The sequence below is a fragment of the Macrotis lagotis genome, chromosome X (genome assembly GCF_037893015.1).
Source record: "Macrotis lagotis isolate mMagLag1 chromosome X, bilby.v1.9.chrom.fasta, whole genome shotgun sequence".
NCBI classification, from domain to species: domain Eukaryota; kingdom Metazoa; phylum Chordata; class Mammalia; order Peramelemorphia; family Peramelidae; genus Macrotis; species Macrotis lagotis.
This window is the reverse complement of record NC_133666.1, coordinates 510,418,931-510,439,494: the sequence shown is the minus strand read 5'-3', so window position 1 is coordinate 510,439,494 and position 20,564 is coordinate 510,418,931. Positions and strand designations below refer to the sequence as shown.

At 34.4% G+C, this 20,564-nt stretch overlaps 1 protein-coding gene across 3 annotated transcripts in view; it reads left to right on the top strand.

Annotated features, from left to right (window-relative positions):
- The window catches only part of CDKAL1 (CDKAL1 threonylcarbamoyladenosine tRNA methylthiotransferase), a 172,455-nt gene extending 152,591 nt beyond the window's left edge, over positions 1 to 19,864 (top strand). For all 3 annotated transcript variants that reach the window (XM_074206951.1, XM_074206950.1, XM_074206949.1), the window contains 2 exons: positions 4,475 to 4,571; positions 19,754 to 19,864. In XM_074206951.1, coding sequence (XP_074063052.1) covers positions 4,475 to 4,571; positions 19,754 to 19,849 — 193 coding nt within the window. In that variant the 3' untranslated portion in view covers positions 19,850 to 19,864. The remainder of the gene's footprint in view (positions 1 to 4,474; positions 4,572 to 19,753) is intronic.
- Positions 19,865 to 20,564: the final 700 nt, after the last annotated feature.

Genomic DNA, 20,564 nt, shown 5'->3' with positions numbered 1-20,564 from the left:
GAGTTCACTTTTCTTAGCCATTTTAGCTCTACATTGTCCTCCCCTATTGAATCTTTTGACCTCTTATGTCATTATCTTCTCTTGTCAAATCTTATCCTAGTACCTTGAAGGACTCTAGAATGCAAAATTCAGCTGAGTTGAAATCTCCTAAATGTGCTGACTGAGTATACTACAAATTCATGTTATCCATCCCTACTGAGCCCTTCTTGCATTAAAGATTTCTTTTTTTTCTTTTTCCAAAATGATTCTCTATCTTATTCCCTGCAGAGGCTATTCTACATATTATTTTATCTTCCAGGTTTCCCACACTTACTCCTCCACCAAGGACCTTGCTTGTTATTTCAGTGAGAATGTTTAGACCATTTGATGTGTACTTCTTTGTCTTCCTTATGAGCTTCCTCTTATCTTCTTTATTCCATCTCATACTTTTCCTCCTTTTCCTGACAAATAAGTAACTCTTCTTGCTAAGGCTACCTTTTATACATGTATACTTGGTCCCATTCCCTTCCATCTTCCTCTTTCAATCAAGACTTCAATCAAGATCATATCTTTCTTTGTAATCTTCAGACTTTCACTATCAACTGATTCCTTTCCAACTGCCTTTAAACATGCTCTTCTATCTTTTCATAATCTTTAGTAGATACAACCATTTTCTCAAGTTCATATCTTTATCTTTAATCTCTTTTTTTCCAGCCAATTTGAATTAGTTATCCACAGATGTTACCTTTACTTCTTTTACTTTTCCTCACTTCCTCAACCCTTTGTAATCTGGTTTTCAACCCAATCAGTCAACTGAAACTGGAACCAATGATCTCTGTATTGTTGAACCTGATGGTCTTTTACCAGTTTTAATCCTTCTTGCTTTTTCTGCTGCATTTGACATTTTTAACCATTCTCCCCCTCCCACCCAGACACACACCTCCCTGAGTTTCCATAATAATGCAAATGAACTCTTCTGATTTGCATCCTAATATGACTGACTATTTTTTCTCTAGCCTATCATTCATTCTATCATCCCTAACTTTGGAAGTTCCCCTAAGTTCTGTCATAAGGTACTTTTCTCTTAGTTGTCTTCACTCTCTTTTTCAGTGAACTTATTAGCTCCTGTGAATTTAACTATATCATTGCTATATAGATGACTCCTAGTTCAGTTTCTCACCTGAACTTTAGTCCCATATCACGCATCCAGTCAGTTGCTATATCTTGCCATTTCTTTCTCTGCATCTTCTCTCATAGAAAACCTTTTCTCCCTTCTCTGTAGCCTCTTAGTTTAGGACCTCACCTCTAGCCCACATTATTGTAGCAGGTACCCAGTTCTTCCCATCTTGCCTTTCATCACTTCAGTTTATCTTTTGCACTGCTACCAAAGTGATTTTCCTTAAAGATCTGAAAATATAACTTCCAACTTAATGAACTTAAGACTTTCTGTTCCCTCTAGGATAAAATATAAACCTCATTGAATAGTTTTTAAACCCTTAAACAAGCCTCTGCTTTGTTCTCTTTGCATAGATTTTCCCCCATTCTCCCTCATCATCTCTGCTTCAGTCACTCTTCCATTAGGATCCTACTCCAGTACCATCTTCCTCATGAAACTTTTCCCAACCCCCAACTACTAGTTCCCTTTCTCCAAAACTATCTTGCATTTTCCTTTATATATTTTTAAATTTACCCATCTTAATTTATGCTGTGTACATTTTCATATATTTTATTTCCTCTTTAATTACAATATTAAGCTCCTTATGAACAGGTATGTTATTATTTGTACTTGCATTTGGAGTGCCAAACGCAGGGTCTAGAACATAAAGGGTTCTTAATACATTTCTTGTTTCTTCTTTGATTGACTGGGCCTGTCTTCTCCAGCAATTCCAGCATAAGGCCATTTTACAATCCTTGATTTCATGGAAGACTCGAAATAACTCTCAAAGGGAAGAAAATTTTTTTGAGATGAAAAATGAAGGGAAGCATAATCTAGGCATTATCATTATGACTTTCTTGAATACACTGAGACAGGATGCATTACTTTGGATGAAATATAGAGTCCATAAAAGGGAGAAATTTTAAACAAGGCTGGAGTTGCAGCTTGTGGTTTAGGTTCAAGATGAGGAATTTATATTTTATTTTAGAAACAACTGGGAGTCTACTTATCATTCAGTACTAGAATTAAAAAGAAACCATGTGTACAAGCAGAGAATGAGAGTGACCTTGCTGAAAATTGTTTATATGGAAAAAGTCTAATGGTTTTTATTTGAATTATAAGCTCAGTGAATTAACAATGTGATATGACAGCAAAAGAACTGAACAATTTTAGACAGATTTAATAGAAGCATTGTGTCTATAAAACTGACAATGTTAGTCCTACTATGCTTTTTCATGGTCACTTCTGTATATAAGGAAGGATAAGCTGGAGCATGTAAAGACAGAAAGTTGTGAAGTTTATGTTGTTATTCCCATTGCCAGTCCTTTCTCTTTTCTTAGCTTATAATATATTTACTTGTTTGTGGCATTTTTCATTTCTCTGCCCATTACTCTGCACTGTCTAATTATAAACAGTTGACTCTGCAAGAACTACAGAGTGACTGAGAATGGCTCTTGAATACTGGAGTTTACCAGTATTTATACTCAGATATAAACTAGCAGACCTTATGCCCTTTATCAGTTTACCAATCAAGTAGAATCAGAATTTAAATATCTTCGAATTTATAAATCATGAGTAATTTGTATTAACAATACATTCAGATTATGGTATAATTCTTTTGCTGCACCAAGGTTATATGTGTATTCTGATTTCTTTCATTCATTTGAGCTGTTTTCTGTCATCACATCCCATTTTTTTTTCCCCCTCTGAAAGAAAGGACCTCATCTGACCTAATACTCTGGACATCTCTTAATCTGTTGTTCTTATTGCCAAGATATAGTAAAGATTTTGCTGAAGATTTTTGCAAATAATACCTGATCTAGCATTTCTTTGAACCTGATATTTTCTGGATCTTCTGATGATTCCCCAGATATCCTGTTTTTTTATTTTTTATTTTATTTTTTGCAAGGCAACGGGGTTAAGTGGCTTGCCCAAGGCCACACAACTAGGTAATTATTAAGTGTCTGAGGCCAGATTCGAACTCAGGTACTCCTGACTCCAGGGTCCATGCTCTATCCACTGCACCACCTAGCTGCCCTTGATATCCTGTTTTCTTTAGTCAACTTTGATAAAGTTCTGGTAGTTTAATTCCATTTTGATTCAGTAATTACACTTTGTTTTCAATAATTCTAGTCATATGTTATATTTATTTTGTAATATCAGATTGTAATATCAATCTCAGATATAAATCATTGTGGCTTTTCCAGCCTGCCTGCTGTTTGTTTCTTAGCCCATGACTCTCCAAACCTTTGTATTTACTTTTCTTCCTGTTTGGAGTATTTATCTTCCCTGGCTTCTCTCCAGAACCAGCTTAAATCCCCCCCCTTCTTCTCCTATAGACATTTTCTTGTCTCCCTGCTCCTACTCCACACTATTAGTGACTTGTCTCCCTAATTACTTTTTTATCTATTCTGTATTTTTAATAGTATATGTGTATGATTTTATGTGCTATCTCCCACAATTGCATGTATTATCCTTGTTTGTGGGGACAGTGGTTTAATCTTTGTGTTTCTGGGTCTGAGCATAATACCTATCAAACTGTTGTTTGTCCTTCATTTTCAAAGAAGACTATGGCATCTCAGGGAGGTGATGCCATGACAAGTACATGAATTGTATTTGAGTGATGGGGGTGCTGTGTTAAGTCACCAGCCTCACTGTCTCATCCAGAGCCATCTAAGGTCAGTGGGCCAGATATCAATCAAGATGACTGGTGATAGCTCTTAATGTAGGCAGTCATGGTTAAGCGCCTCGCTCAGTGTCAAACAGTGTTTGGGTGTCTGAACCTGGATTTGAACTCAGGTCTTCCTGATTCCAAGGCCAGTGCTCTATCTATGCACCACCCAGCTGCTCTTCTACCAACTAGTAAAGGCTTATTAGTAAATGCCTTGACTAACAGCGGTATTGCAACCTTTTTTCCTTTTGTATTCTCAGCATAGTGCTTTCATCGATAACTCTGAATCATTGAGAAGAAGGCAATATTTTGTTTTATGTATTTGATTTAAACAAGTTGTTAAAGTATATTGTACATTTTAGAAGAAAAGTTAATATCCTGGCATTCAGAGGTTTAAATTACAGTTATTTGGGAAAATGTAGTCATTCAGAAGGTACTTCTAGATAAGTTTTATTTTAGTCTAACAGGAAGGTAATAGAGTGATTTAACTGTTTAGTCTACATTTAATCTAATTTTTAGTGAGAGAAATACAGCATGAAAACTTTTCTTTTGTGATCAAATAGAAGAAATTGTTTCTTGCATTTATCAAATTCTTAGCTATTGTTTTCAGTTTAGACGGTCTGGATGTGAGATAGTGAATTATAATAATTTGCTTTTAATTCTTTTAGAAAAGCTCAAGAGGAAGACAAGAAAGTGGTTTTAGCTGGATGTGTTCCACAAGCACAGCCTCGTCAGGAGTACCTTAAAGGCCTGAGTATCATAGGGGTAAGTTATTTTGACAGAGAAAAGTAAAAATAATTTTTATGTGCAATTCATGTTGTAAAATTTCTTTGTTTTTCATTTTCTACTTCCATGTAATTTAGTGCCTTTCATAAAATTGAAGCTGTGCTGAGTATCCTTATAATATCATTCCTGCTCTCTAGAATCTTACATTATCTAGAATGAAATGTTTTACAAATTATCTGTAATTACTGTAATGCATAGGAGAAATGGATACTATGTCACATCAGCATCACTTCTTCCCCGTTCTTTTGTGTGTCCAGTGTATACATGATGCTTTTCCAGGCAGGTAGAAAGTCTAAATTTCATTCTTAGTTATGTATAAAATAATTACTTTTAGTTCATGACTTATGAAATGAAACCTAAAAGAATAACAGTTATTTTGCTCTATTTCTAATTCCCATACCATTCCTCATATTAATATTTTTTGTAGAAATATATACTTACTCTAAACAAATATAATTTTGCATATTTTGGAGATTTAGTTTACTTTTATCATTTGTATATATTTTCATTTCTCTTGGTTCAGTGAACTGAATTAAAACTATTGAACTTTCATCTTATTGTTGAATTTAGAATAAAACAGTTCTAAATTAGTTCTTCTTTCCTTTAAATTATTTATTCGATTTAGTAACATGTTTTTGTTTTTGTTTTTGCAAGGCAGTAGGGTTAAGTGACTTGCCCATGATCACATAGCTAGGTAATTATTAAGTGTCTGCGGTTGGATTGGAATTTACGTCCTTCTGACTTCAGGGTCAGTGCTCAATCCACTGTGCCACCTAGCTGCCCCTAGTAACAAGTTTCAGTCTTAAAGTCTGCTGAAACATACTTCATTAGTGTTAGTGGTAGTAGCATAACCAGCTCTTCATAGTACATTTCCATTTGCAGTGTCCAAACATAGTAACATAATTCTAACGTGTTGGAAAAAGTCCATAGTAGAGGAAAGGATACTGTTAATTTTAGAAGTTATAAGACCTGGATTTTTAGTATGCTACTTTGTTACTGTATAATGGGGCATATGATATAATCTGTCCTTTAGTTAACTCATTTATAAAATGCATGGGTTGTCAGTATTTTCAAAGCTCCGTTCTACCTTCCTTATGCTCAACTAGATAAAATGTTTTCATAGTTTAAGCCAAGTTTCATTGTGGTACCAATGTCTTATCTATTTTTTTGACTTAGGGCATAGATCTATTTTGTCTAATAGCAAAAGATAATTATCTTATTTAACCACATTTAACACCATCCTATTTATCTTCCTCTCATATTCTCTGTTCTTTCTAGTGACCAGTTTTAAATAGAAATTCTTTTGCATTCATTGATATATCTTATGTATTTTTATTAATATTTTAAAATCTTCAAATTCTTTAATTTCCATTCAACAAATATTTCTATTGGTTAAAAAAAGTTACAGCCACCTCTTTTCCTTGAGGCCTTAAAATGACTATTTCTGTTAAAGTTAAGTAGAAATAACATCAGGACAGAATTGGCATTTGAATTATGGAAATTATGGAGAGACTATTGATGTCTGTAAATGTTATCTATCAGTAAGCTCTACTGAAATTTACAGAAAAAGTATCTTAGAAGAAAATAAAAATGTTACCATTGAATTATTGAAAATAAGTGAGAGAAATTGTAAGAAAGAGCTTAGTTTAATGTGGGTTTGTGGGTACGGATATCTGTAGTTTCAAGTGGTTTTGAAAAAAGTACATTCCTGCTATGTTACTGATCATTTGACCAACCCACAATATATTGCAAAGTAATTGTAATCTTAAATCTCTGTTAGGTGTCAGCCATTGCACTAGGTACTAGAGATAATATAGAAATGTCTCATTTCTATGATTTTTTAGCTACAAAAAATAAAGCTGGGAAATAATATGTGGTTTTGCTTTCTTCAACTATGATATGTATCTGTTATGCTAATGTCTAAGAAACATGTTACAGTTATATCCAAGGATAAGAAATGAGATGTTATCTTGTACACAAATGATTGATTGTATACCCAAGCTAATACACATATACTAGTATGTATTATAACCATACCTACATTTTAAGAGTACAAAATAATTAAAAGTACCAAAATTTTAGTAACATTTTTGCTTACTAGCAGTCATCTTTACTAAATCTTGAGTGATGGAACATTTGATTTTTTTATGGTAGTAACAAAGAGGATAAAGGCTATGTTATCAGATGGGAGCAATTAATCTATGGTTGTTTGACTTTTGGATATTTTAATAAATGGAAAAAATTGGTGGTAAATAGAATACTGATCTTAGAGGAACTGGACATTTATTTGTGGCCTGGCTTTAATATGTAATGTTGCATGTGTGACTGGTTAAATCCCTTGAGCTTCCTTGGAACTCATCTGGAGAACTTTAAGGTTGGGATGGGCTAGAAGGCTTTCTTTGATTTTGATATATATTGGCATAAAAACCCAGTGTTACTGGATATCTTAGGGGTGTGTTTTTATCATTAAGTTTGAATATTTGTATTAATTCCTTTAATTATGAGCTTCTAAGTTTTGAATAATCATTATTTTTAAAAGGTTATATTATTATTATTTTTATAGCTGCATAATTATTCTTTTTTTCTCAAGTTTTCAGTATATTTATTTCATAATGTTCTATGTTTTCATTCAATGATGGTTTGTATTAGTTATATTACTTTGCTGGGGAAACTAAAAATAGCATTTTAGGTTCATGGTTTATAACATTTAAAATATGTGATTTAACACAGAATATATAATATACATACATACACATATACACATAAATAATTTATTATTGAAAAGTAATGGTTGTGAAACCAAAATACAGTTACATTTTTCCCCCATTTCTGTAGAGAATAGTGGTTTGAGACAGGTGTCCACTTATCTTAGGAAATATTCCTGGATTGATGTGCTTTGGTGGAAAAAATGTTTTCAGGTAGAGATGCTTTAATCTTGAAAAATCAAACAGCATGATAACAGTGGTTGTTGTCCCTCAGCACTTCATATTTATTTGCTTTTTTAAAAATTCAATTTATTTTATTTTATTTTTTCATTTTTAGAAAGATTTTATTTTATTTACATATTATTAAAATATTTTTGTTGAAGAGTAAACATAATATCCCCTCCCCCACAAAAATGTAAACCGTCATGAGAAATAAATTAAAAGAATAAAATGTGTTTCAGTCTGTGTTCTGATACCATCAGCTCTGTCTTGAGTGGATCAAATTATTTATCACAAGTCCATCATAATACTTGCTTCCATATTTTTCCACAGTTGCTGTTGCAGATTGTAATTCCTTACATCCATTCCTCCCCACTAGCATCTATTATATTTTCTCTGTCCTTTCACTCTGTCTCTCTTCAAAAATATTCTGTGGGGCCGAGTGGCACAACAGACAGAGCACCACCCCTGGGGCCATGAGGCCCCAAGTCCACATCCCTCCCCAGAAACCCAGCAACCAATTGGCTCTGTGGTCTCAGACAGGCCACCCAATCCCAGAACCTTGCACAAAGCAAAAAAGATGTGTTATATCTGACTATATCCTCTCCTATGATCTATCTTCTCTATCATGCACATCCCCCCCTTCCCCCTTTCTCCCTTCTCTCCTTTTTTACTCTAGATCTCTATATCCTATTGAAAGTGTATGCTATTCCCTCTCTGACCCATTTCTGATGAGAGTGAATGCTCTGTCATTCCCCCCTCGCCTTCCCCCCTTCCATAACTATTGCAAAAGCCACATGAAATATCTTCGCTTATTATACCTCTCCTTTCTCTTACTCCCAGTATATTTTCCTTTCACCCATTGACTCCATTTTTTACACTATATTATATCTTCAAATTCAGCTCTCCTGTGCTTCAGCTGTAAAAGCTCCTTCTACCTGCTGCATTTAATGAGAAGGTTCATATGAGTATTACCACGATCATCTTTCCATGCAGAAATACATGCAGTTCACCATCATTAAGTCCCTCATAATTACCCTTCTCCATTCTCTGTGCTTCACCTGAGTCCTATACTTGAAGGTCAAAGTTTCTGTTCAACTCAGGTTGTTTCAACAAGAACATTCCCCTGTTTCATTGAAAGTTCATCTTTTCCCCCTGGAAGAGGATATTCAGTTTTTCTGGGTAGTTGGTTCTCAGTTGCATTCCAAGATCTTTTGCCTTCTGGAATATTATATTCCAAGCCCTACAAACCCTTAATGTTGTTGCTGCTAAATCCTGTGTGATTCTGACTGCAGCTTCATGATATTTGAATTGTGTCCTTTTGGCTGCTTGTAATATTTTTTCTTTGACCTGGGGGTTGTTTTTTTCTTTTTCTATTTCTTTTTCTTTTTCTTTTTCTTTTTCTTTTTCTTTTTCTTTTCTTTTCTTTTCTTTTCTTTTCTTTTCTTTTCTTTTCTTTTCTTTTCTTTTCTTTTCTTTTCTTTTCTTTTTTTTCTTTTCTTTTTTCTTTTCTTTTCCTTTCCTTTCCTTTCCTTTCCTTTCCTTTCCTTTCCTTTCCTTTCCTTTCCTTTCCTTTCCTTTCCTTTCCTTTCCTTTCCTTTCCTTTCCTTTCCTTTCCTTTCCTTTCCTTTCCTTTCCTTTCCTTTCTTTTCTTTTCTTTTCTTTTCTTTCTTTTTTTTTTTTTTTGGATCTCTTTCCAGGAGAGATTGGTAGATCCTCTCAATTTCTATTTTACCGTCTGCTTCTAGCATGTCAGGGCAGTTTTCCTGTAAGAACTCTTTAAAAATGAGGTCAAGGATCTTTTCCTGATCATGACTTTCAGGTAGCCCAATAATTTTTAAATTATCTTTCCTGAATCTGTTTTCCAGATCAGTTGTTTTTTCAGTGAGATAGTTCACATTTTCTTCTAATTTCTCAACCTTTCTGTTGTTGAACTATTTTGTCTTGTTTTCTCGCAAAGTCATCAGCTTCCTTTAGCTCTATTTTACATCTGCAGGATTTGTTTTCCTCAGAGAAACTTCCTATCTCCTTTTCCATCTGGTCAATTCTGCTTTTTAAAGCATTCTTCTCCTCAATAACTTTTGAACTGTTTTATCCATTTGATCTATGCTTTTTTTTAGGTTTTTTTTTCCAAGGCAAATGGGGTTAAGTGACTTGCCTAAGGCCACATGACTAGGTAATTATTACGTGTCTGAGGCTGGATTTGAATTCTGGGAGTCCTGACTCTGGGGCTGGTGCTCTATCCACTCCAACACCTAGCTGCCCCTATGCTGGTTTTTAACATGTTATTTTCTTCAGTAATTTTTTTGGATCTCCTTGACTAAACTATTGACTTCATTTCAATGTTTTTTCCTGCATCTCTCTCATTTCTTTTCCCAGTTTTTTTCTTTTATCTTCCTCACTTGATTTTCAAAATCTTTTTTTGAGCTCTGTCATAGCCTGAGCCCAACTTCTATATTTCTTGGAGTCTTTCACTGCAGAATCTTGGACTTTCTTATCTTCAGACTGAGTATTTTGGCCCTCTATGGGACCAAAGTAATTGTCTCTTGTCAGGTTCCTTTTTTATTTCTATTTACTCATTTCCCCAGCCTGTGCCTGGTTTTGGGGTACTTCTTGAGCTTTTGAATATTATTAGGGCACCCCTGCAAGTACCTCAGTGTGTGAGGCTCTGACTGCTTTCCTGGTTTGTGAATGCTCACAAGCTTGCCCATCTGCCATGGGTCTGGGTCTGGGGGTGGGGTGGGATCCCTGTTCTATGGGGGGCCTTGACTGTAACCAGGGTCTGAATGTGGTCAGAGCCCCAGAGTCCTGTTCCCCGGATAGAGTACAGACCTCGGTAGTCTCCCTCCACTCCCTTACCTTTGTGGGCTGAACACTCAGGGCCCAGCTGTCTGGAGCCTTCTGCTGGTGAATCCAGGGCTCTAAGTGCTGGCTGTGCTGAGAGCCTGGGTGCACTGAGTGCTGTGGCCATGCTGAGGGCCTAGGCTTCATGCTTGCTCTGGCAGAGATCTCCCTGCTCTTCTTCCAAGTTATGCTTGGTGCTCCCTGGGTTGCAGGTCAGTAAACTGCTTCTGCTACCTGGAGCTGATGTTCCCAGGCTCCCTGGGGTTGTTGATAACTGTGTTTTAAAAATACAAATCTTTCACTGTGAAATACAAATTTTTTCAATGTGAAAATAAAAGCATTTGAAAGATGTCATGTTTCTGAATATTAGTGTAATACATTGTATAGCAAAATCTCAACATAAACATTACTGGAATAATTTCTTTGCAAAAAACTTTTAAAAATACCTCAACATTTAAAAAAAATTCCCCCTTAATAACACATAAACACTTTTTAGCATCCTTTTTTTTAACAAAAAATCTGAATTCCAAATTCATTGAAAAAGCAAGCAATTTCATATAGTTTTTACATGCTCAGTCATTTAATACATTTTTGCATATCAGTCATGTTGTGAAAGAAAACACTCAAGAAAAATAAAGCTAAAAAAATCTGCCTCAATTGCTTGCAGACTCCTTTGGTTCTTTCTCTAGAGATTGACAGCATTTTTCATCATATGCCCTTCAGAATTATCTTAGTTGCTGAGAATAGCTGTCATTTTTTTTTTGTTAAAGCAAATAGCAAATCTGGGCATGTTTTTATTTGAATTTTTATTTTTTCATAACCTTCTAAATTGCAGATTAGGAAGCTAAGGCATAGAGAGTATAGGGAACTTGCCCATGCTTGTAGTCAACAGGTATTGGATGCAAAAATCACTGTCTTTACTTCTTCTGACTCTTTATATCATGTGCTATTTTATCTTAATTTATTACATAGAATCAAATATTTTACAGATAAGACATACTGTTTTGTTGGTATGAACAAGGAATAGTAGGGATCTATTTTGTTTTAAACAATATCAGGGATATTTTTCTAAATAGTATAATTGTGTATATATAATATACTATATGTGAAATACAGTATATATATGTTTATCAATTATAATTTTGGGCAGATTAAATATTAATTGTTTAAAATGAAACATGTTTGGGGTCCTTCATACTCAAGGGGGAATGACATCATTATGTTGGGGTCAATGTTCATTGTGTCTAACTAGGACTGATAAAATCAATACAGAATTGGAAGGCTCTGCCATTGGTTGGACACAAATATTCCATATGATCATTTGGGAGAGAGATGTCTTTAAATTTATACTTTCCGGGTGGGGGGAGGGAAGCAAGATCGGGGGAAAACTGTAAAACTCAAATAATATCTTTAATAAAAATTTAAAAAAAATTTATACTTTCCATGTTTTCTTTTGAACTAATGTAATTCTTCTTTGCTTATAGTAAACAATGCTTTTCTTTAATGCAGGCATGTCTCGCTTGGTGATCTTGTGCCAGGCTTTTCCAAGTTTCACAGATTTCAGAATTCTTCGAAGAGACCTTGAGAGTGTCCTTGTCTTGCTTCTTCTGACTTCTCTTTGAGCACTTGCCTTTTGTAAATTCTTTGTAAAATGATTTGTTCTTTTCCATCATTATCAAAGAAGACCAAAATGGCATCACTGTTTTAGAGATGAATTACAGGGTGTCCAACTGTAACTGATCAGAGCAATATAAACTCGGAATTTGGGGGCACAAATTGTCCAGATGAACACACCTCGGATGGTTATTCTAAAGCCTCTTCAATTCTGCCTTCCTCATAGAGCACAGCACCCTCACTGATGAGGGCATGCCATGCTGGATGGTCCTCAGCAAGTATCTCCTATGCTGCACAATCAATTCCAGAGTTCTTAAGATAAACCTTCAGGGTGTCCCTGGGTTGCTTTTTAGGCAACAGTATGTTTGGCATTCAGTGTGACCAGTGTGTTGTAGTTAGGCTCTCTGCAGTAGGCATTGAATGTTTGTCAGTTTGCCTTGAGAAAGGACTTTTTTGTCTACTAGCTTATCTTGTTATGTGATCTTTTCAGTCTTCCTAAGATAATTCAAATGGAAGTGATTCAGTTTTCTGGCATGGCTCTGTTAAGTTTGATGGGCATACAGTTAGCACAGTGGTTTTATAGACTTTCAGTTTGATTGAAACTTAACACCTCTCCCACATTTTCCTTTGGAGCCTCCCAAACACTAAGTTAGCTCTGAGAGTGTGTATGTCAATTAGTTCAACTAAGAGGACATCCTTGAAAAATATACTGCCAAGGTAGTGGACTTAACCACAGAGTTCAAAATCTCTCTGCTTGCAATAACTGATGGTTCCATTTAGGGATGACATGGTGCTGGCTAGGGTAGCACCCCCCTTTTCTTGGTGTTGCCAGACCAAAATTAGCAAAAGCAGCACAGAATTGATCTATACTCTGTTGCTTCTCAGCCTCAGAGGTCGCATTGAGTGCACAATAATCTGGAAACAAAAAAATTGTTTACCAACTTTCCCTCCATTTTAATCTTTCTTATAACTTTTTCAAGTTAAATAATTTATTATCATTGCAGTAGATGATCCAGTTGCCATTTTCATCCTTTAAAGCATCCAACAACACCCTTGAAGGTACTGAATAACACCATTAATAACATCATGAGAGAAAAAAAACACCATGAGAGCAAGCACATAGCCCTGTTTCATTCTGGTGATGAATGGCTTGTGTGAAAGCATCATCTGTTACCCTTTACCCTTGTAAAGATTCCAGCATGAAACTGATCCTCAGTATGATCCAGGTCTCTATTATCCTCTTTCCCAAGCTCTCACTGTGATGATTATAATGATGTTTGTCATTTTTCCTCAGAAGAGACTATGACACCATTACTTTTTCCTCCAGGGACCAGACTTGTATCAGAATGACTAGAGATAGCCTGGATCTGAGATGAACAGATTAAATGATTAAGTGATTTATCCAGTGTCATACAGCTCGTAATCTGATATCAGATATGAACTCAGCTCCTCCTGACTCTATGACTTGTGCTCTATCCATTGCACCACCAGCTGCCACAAATTATTGAACATTGTATATAGATCTCATTCAGACCTCTGTTCTGCTCCTGGTATTTCTCCTAGAGTTGTTAGGTAGCAAATACCATGTCAAGAATTTCTCAGCACTTTCTGAAAAACCACTGCTGATTAAAGATGACTCTGGCAAGAATCTTGCTGGCTACGACTGAGAGAGACACCCATTGTGGTTGTTGTTGTGGTGGTTTCCCTCATATCAGTCCTCATTTTTGCCTATGTTCTTGCCCAGATAAGTAAATGTACTGTATACCAAATCTCTAAAAGCTGGTAACTCCTTTTCTACTCCACTGTTCGAGTCATGGATTGACTTAGGTTTCCCTTCAAATTAGCACAAACTGTTCATGCTCAAAGAAGCACTCTTTATCTGTTGCCATTAAGTCTTCTGAAAATTATCTTGCTTTAGGGTAAGTACCAATTCCATAGCACTCCCTATCTCTGTGGCTGCTCCAGAAAAACATGTATCTTGCTCCAACTTCAGGAAGCTGGCACTCAATTGCCAACCTTATTTCACTCAGGGCTACTTTTTGTATGTGATATCTACTGAGTGTGTTCATAATAAGAGCTGTTTGTCTTTGAGGTCTACTGGATTTCATATTGTCCATAAGCTTATGTATATTACATATAACAGTGAAATTTCTGCAATCCATTTAATGCATTTTTTAATGTTTTGATTACAGAATAGGATTCCCATCTGATGCCCTAAAGCATTCCAGGGTTAAGTTAGTTGAAGCAGCAATTTTTAAGGCACCCTTTTCTAGAAAAGAATTTCTAATAACATTTTTCCGAACTTATTTGGATTTGTGTGAGATAATGAGTGAGGTATTCTCAAAGTTCAAGTGGAGTCTAGACTCTAGAGGAATTTAATGCATTATAGAGACTGTAAAAGAAACCGTAAATTTTCCTTTTAACTTTTAAGGGTCTTGGAGACATGGCTAAGGTGGGAAGACATGGCCACTAAATTTATGAAGATTCATGGAAATCATCCTTGATAGAGAAGGGTGAATAAGAAACCACCTAAAGTAGAATTTCAAATTGGACATATTTGTAAACTCTTCGGAGGCTTGTTGGCAGCCTGTTTTCATGTTAGTCACATGCAAGTTAATATTTTGTGAAATGCTGACAGACAGGACTTTTAAATGAAGACAGAAGAATCACAAATAGTATTATTGTCTGTAATCATTCTGATCTCCTAAAGAGAAGTCTTTAGTTATGTGCAACTGCAATATATAACTGTACAGCAAAAAGGTATGACTTTAAGTATATTATATTTATATGAGTTTTGTACTGCAAAATAACATGCAAATACTTAATATGAAATAAATTTCTGGTGACAATTTTTTTCTTAAAATATTTCATCTTAATCATAATAACTGACATGAATGTCTTAAAATATGAAATGTGATAGAGAATATGGGTGTGATTATATTTTCTAAAATGTGGTCATCTGACACTCAAGCAAATTGGCAGAGATGAGAAATATGATAATTATTATGGGCAGAGGGACATACTTTTGTTTTATTTATTCTTTAATATAATCACATGGAAAACAATTTATAATTATACTGATGTGAATAAAAATGTCTGTACACTTTGACCAAAGATTCCCCTAAGTAAACATTTATCTGAAGCAGTTCATTTATAAAAAGAAAAAGCTATATGTTCCAAAATATTTATAGGAACATTGTAACTCAAAAGATTACGCGGGGAGGGGGGAGATACTTCTCATTTGATCAATGGTTAAAAAATTGTTAGCTAACACTTGAATCTAATGAAATAGTATGATATTTTAAGAAGCAATGAATATTACTTAAGCAGGGTAGCAAGGAAAGATTTACATGAATTGAGCCAAGAAAACATAGTTGATGAATACATTTACGTAAATGAAAAGAACCACCCCAAAACAATAAAAAATGAATGGTAGCAAAGTTACAAAGAAATTTAGGTGATATGTGGGGAAAAGGTAGTAATAAAATTTATTTAAAAAAAAAAAGAAATTTGCAAAGAGTATGCTGGCAACTCTGATCATATTTTTACGAAACAATATTTTCCTAATTGCTATTTTAATTGCTATTTAAGCTATTTGCACATAAAGTAAAATATAATTTTATATGAAAATAGAATTTGTTATGTATTGCTGCATGGTACAATTACATAATATTTATATAATATTTTCTCACAATTGTTCAATGTCTCATAGTAAGAATTTTGTACAGTATCTTTATGTTGTAGCAATATTCTTTCATTATGTATTTAGATTCAGATTTGGTGCTCCTGCGGCATGATCAAAATAACTTTGCTTTAAAGAAAAACTATAGTACAGTGAGTCATTGATGTTATTGATGAATTGTTCATTCTATGACTCCTTTTCTTCATTGAAGAAAGTATATATCTATTAGTCAAAGCCTTAAGGATGAAAGACACTGTTTTATTCATTTTGTTAGAATTATATATTAACTGCTTAGCATTTTAATATTTAGAGCTACAATTTATAGTATTAATTAAGAAAATATTTCCCCTTATTCTTTTTTTAAATTTATTTTTATTAAAGATATTTGAGTTTTACAATTTTCCCCCAATCTTGCTTCCTTCCCCCCACCCCTCCACAGAAAGCACTCTGTCAGTCTTTACTTTGTTTCCATGTTGTACCTTGATCCAAATTGGGTGTGATGAGAGAGAAATCATATCCTTAAAGAGAAGTCTAAGAGGTAACAAGATCAGACAATAAGATATCTGGTTTTTTTCCCCTAACTTAAAGGGAATAGTCCTTGCACTTTGTTCAAACTCCACAGCTCCTTATCTGGATACAGATGGTACTCTCCTTTGCAGACAGCCCTAAATTGTTCCTGATTGTTGCACTGATGGAATGAGCAAGTCCTTCAAGTTTGAACATCACTCTCACGTTGCTGTTAGGGTGTACAGTGTTTTTCTGGTTCTGCTCATCTCACTCAGCATCAGTTCATGCAAATCCCTCCAGGTTTCCCTGAAATCCTGTCCCTCCTGGTTTCTAATAGAACAATAGTGTTCCATGACATACATATACCACAGTTTGCTAAGCCATTCCCCAATTGAAGGACATTTACTGGATTTCCAATTCTTTGCCACCACAAACAGGGCTGCTATAAATATTTTTGTACAAGTAATGTTTTTACCCCTTTTCCTCATCTCCTCAGGGTATAGACCCAGTAGTGCTATTGCTGGGTCAAAGGGTATGCACATTTTTGTTGCCCTTTGGGCATAGTTCCAAATAGCTCTCCAGAAGGGTTGGATGAGTTCACAGCTCCACCAACAGTGTAATAGTAATAGATTTCCCACATCCCTTCCAACAATGATCATTATCCTTCCTGGTCATACTGGCCAATCTGAGAGGTGTGAGGTGGTACCTCAGAGAAGCTATAATTTGCATTTCTCTAATAATTAATGATTTAGAGCATTTTTTCATATGGCTATGGATTACTTTGATCTCATCTGTAAATTGCCTTTGCGTATCCTTTGACCATTTGTCAATTGGGGAATGGCTTTTTGTTTTAAAAATATGACTTAGTTCTCTGTATATTTTAGAAATGAGTACTTTGTCAGAGTCATTAGTTGTAAAGATTGTTTCCCAATTTACTACATTTCTTTTGATCTTGGTTACATTGGTTTTATCTGTGCAAAACCTTTTTAATTTAATGTAATTGAAATCATCTAATTGGTTTTTGGTGATGTTCTCCAACTCTTCTTTAGTCATAAACTGTTCCCCTTTCCATAGATCTGATAGGTAGACTAGTCCTTGATATTCTAATTTGCTTATATGCTTTTTATGTCTATGTCCTGTAACCATTTGGATCTTATCTTGGTAAAGGGTGTGAGGTGCTGGTCTAATCTAAGTTTCTTCCATACTAACTTCCAGTTATCCCAGCAATTTTTATCAAAGAGGGAGTTTTTATCCCAATGGCTGGACTCTTTGGGTTTATCGAACAGCAGATTACTATAATCATCCCCTGCTTTTACACCTCGTCTATTCCACTGGTCCACCACTCTATTTCTTAGCCAATACCAAAGAGTTTTGATGACTGATGCTTTATAATATAATTTTAGATCGGGTAGGGCTAAGCCACCTAATTTTGCACTTTTTCTCATTAAGCTCCTGGCAATTCTTGACTTTTTATTTCTCCATATGAATTTACTTACAATTTTTTCTAACTTGTTAAAGTAATTTTTTTGAATTTTGTTTGGTAGGCAATAAACAGATAATTTAGTTTTGGTAGAATTGTCATTTTCATTATATTAGCTCTACCTATCCATGAGCAGTTGATGTTTGCCCAGTTATTTAAATCTAATTTAATTTGCGTGAGAAGTGTTTTATAATTGTTTTCTATTCTTTTCTTTCCTTTTTTTTTTTTTTTTTAGGTTTTTTTTTTTTGCAAGGCAAACTGTGTTAAGTGGCTTGCCCAAGGCCACACAGCTAGGTAATTAGTGTCTGAGACCGGATTTGAACCCAGGTACTCCTGCCTCCAGGGCTGGTGCTTTATCCATTGCACCACCTAGCCGCCCCTTATAATTGTTTTCAAAAAGATTTTGAGTCTGTCTTGGCAAATAGACTCCCAAATATTTTATATTGTCTGAGGTTACTTTGAATGGGATTTCTCTTTCTAGCTCTTCCTGCTGTTTCTTGCTAGATATATATAGAAAAGTTGAGGATATATGAGGGTTTATTTTATAACCTGCAACTTTGCTAAAATTGCTAACTGTTTCCAGTAGTTTTTTATATGATTTCTTGGGATTCTCTAGGTAGACCATCATGTCATCTGCAAATAGTGAGAGTTTTGTCTCTTCCTTCCCAATTCTAATTCCTTCAGTTTCTTTTTCTTCTCTAATTGCTGATGCCAACATTTCTAATACAATATTGAATAGTAGTGGTGATAATGGGCAGCCTTGTTTCACCCTTGATCTTATTGGGAATGCCTCTAGCCTCTCCCCATTGAATATAATGCTTGTTGATGGTTTCAGATAGATACTGCTAATTATTTTAAGGAACAGTCCATTTATTCCTACACTCTCTAGTGTTTTTAATAGGAATGGATGCTGTATTTTGTCAAAAGCTTTTTCAGCATCTATTGATATGATCATATGATTTCTGATAGTTTTGTTGTTGATATAATTGAGTATACTAACAGTTTTCCTAATATTTAACCAACCCTGCATTCTTGGAATAAATCCTACTTGATCATAATGTATTATCCTAATGATGACTTGTAATTGTTTTGCTAAGATTTTATTTAGGATTTTTGCATCTATATTCATCAGGGAAATAGGTCTATAATTTTCTTTCTCTTTTTTAACTCTTCCTGGTTTAGGTAACAGTACCATATTGGTTTCATAGAAAGAGTTAGGCAGAGTTCCATCTTTCCCTATTTTTCCAAAGAGTTTATATAGGATTGGAACCAATTGTTCCTTAAATGTTTGGTAGAATTCACTTGTGAATCCATCAGGCCCTGGAGATTTTTTTTTAGGGAGTTCAATAATGGCTTGTTGAATTTTCTTTTTCTGAGATAGGGTTGTTTAGGTATTTAATCTCTTCTTCATTTAACCTGGGCAACTTATATTTTTGTAAATATTCATCCATTTCACTTAGATTATCAAATTTATTGGCATAGAGTTTGGCAAAATAATTTCGAATTATTACTTTAGTTTCCTCCTCAGTGGTGGTGAGTTCACCTTTTTAGGAAAAAAACCAATAAAATTGATAAACCTCTGGTCAATTTGATTAAAAAAAAAAGAAAGAAGAAAACCAAATTGCTAGTATCCCCTTATTCTTAAAATGATTAAATACAGTATTTTATTATACTTTGTGAATCTTGAATCTGTTCTCTTTTCAGTTTCAGTGTTTTCTTGCCCTCTTGTTCCCTTGTTCCCCTTTATCTTTCTTCTGTTGTGTTAAATACTTCTTTCTTTGGATCAGAGATAAATATTGTTTTTCTTCCCAGATCTTTATTACTAAAATGTAAATTCATAATAATTAGAAAAATATTTTGGCTAAATGAAGTGGTATTTTGACAGGCATGTATTTATGATCTGATCATAAAAGCATCTGATATAAATCTGTATTCATTTCTCTCATGTCATTTGATTATATTATTGACCTACTGTATAAAATGTCAAAGAATGCAATAAACAGATACTGTAAGAATAGCTAACATTAATTCAAAAAGAAATGTCATTAGAATCAAATTTTCATTGACTATATGAATCATTAAAAAAGTTTATTTTCTTGTATTTTTTTAGGTTCAGCAAATTGATCGTGTTGTAGAAGTTGTGGAAGAAACCATTAAAGGTAATCAGATACTTAATGAACAAAGATATTACAATTCTCTAAAATGAATATTGATGTGCCTTTATGCCTCTATCTTATTGTCTTTAAGAATTCTCAGTATTTAAAGTCCGAGGCTCTAACCAGTATGATCAAGAAGTAAAGAGACAGGAGAAACTGTATTGGTTCAATTTAGTGGCATAGAGAAAAAGTTCTCTAGAATGTCAAAGGTCAATTCCATTGCCTTGGTTGGTGGAAATCTTTTAATTCAATCATAGAAAGAGGTGGGAGCCCAAACTTTATTCATTGAATTTAGATTTGGATTGGGGGAGCACAGGAATGTAGTGAGTCAAAATTGTCCCTAAGGTTTTCTTTTTGTTGAACACTGGAATGCTTGGGTCATGTACAGACTTAACTTAATATTTTTCAGGAAATGAAATATGCTTTGTGGGAATGTTGTTTAAGTATTAATTAAAAGATTTTGTCACCAAATTCTATTAATAAAGTAAATTTAAATATAAGTGAAGAAGTTATAGCAGTTTATTATTTTATTGGTGACCATGGTACTTTTTTTTAATTGATGCTTTATTTTTCCAAATACATGTTATGAAAATTTTTCAACATTCATCTATATGTCTATGTATATTTTTAAGTTATACTATTTCCCTCCACCTTCCCTTCCTACCCTGCCTCCCCTCAGCATAAACAGTCAGGTTGATATTGTATATACACATTTGTATTAAGCATGTTTACACATTAGTCATTTTCAGTGTGAGAAATTAGGAT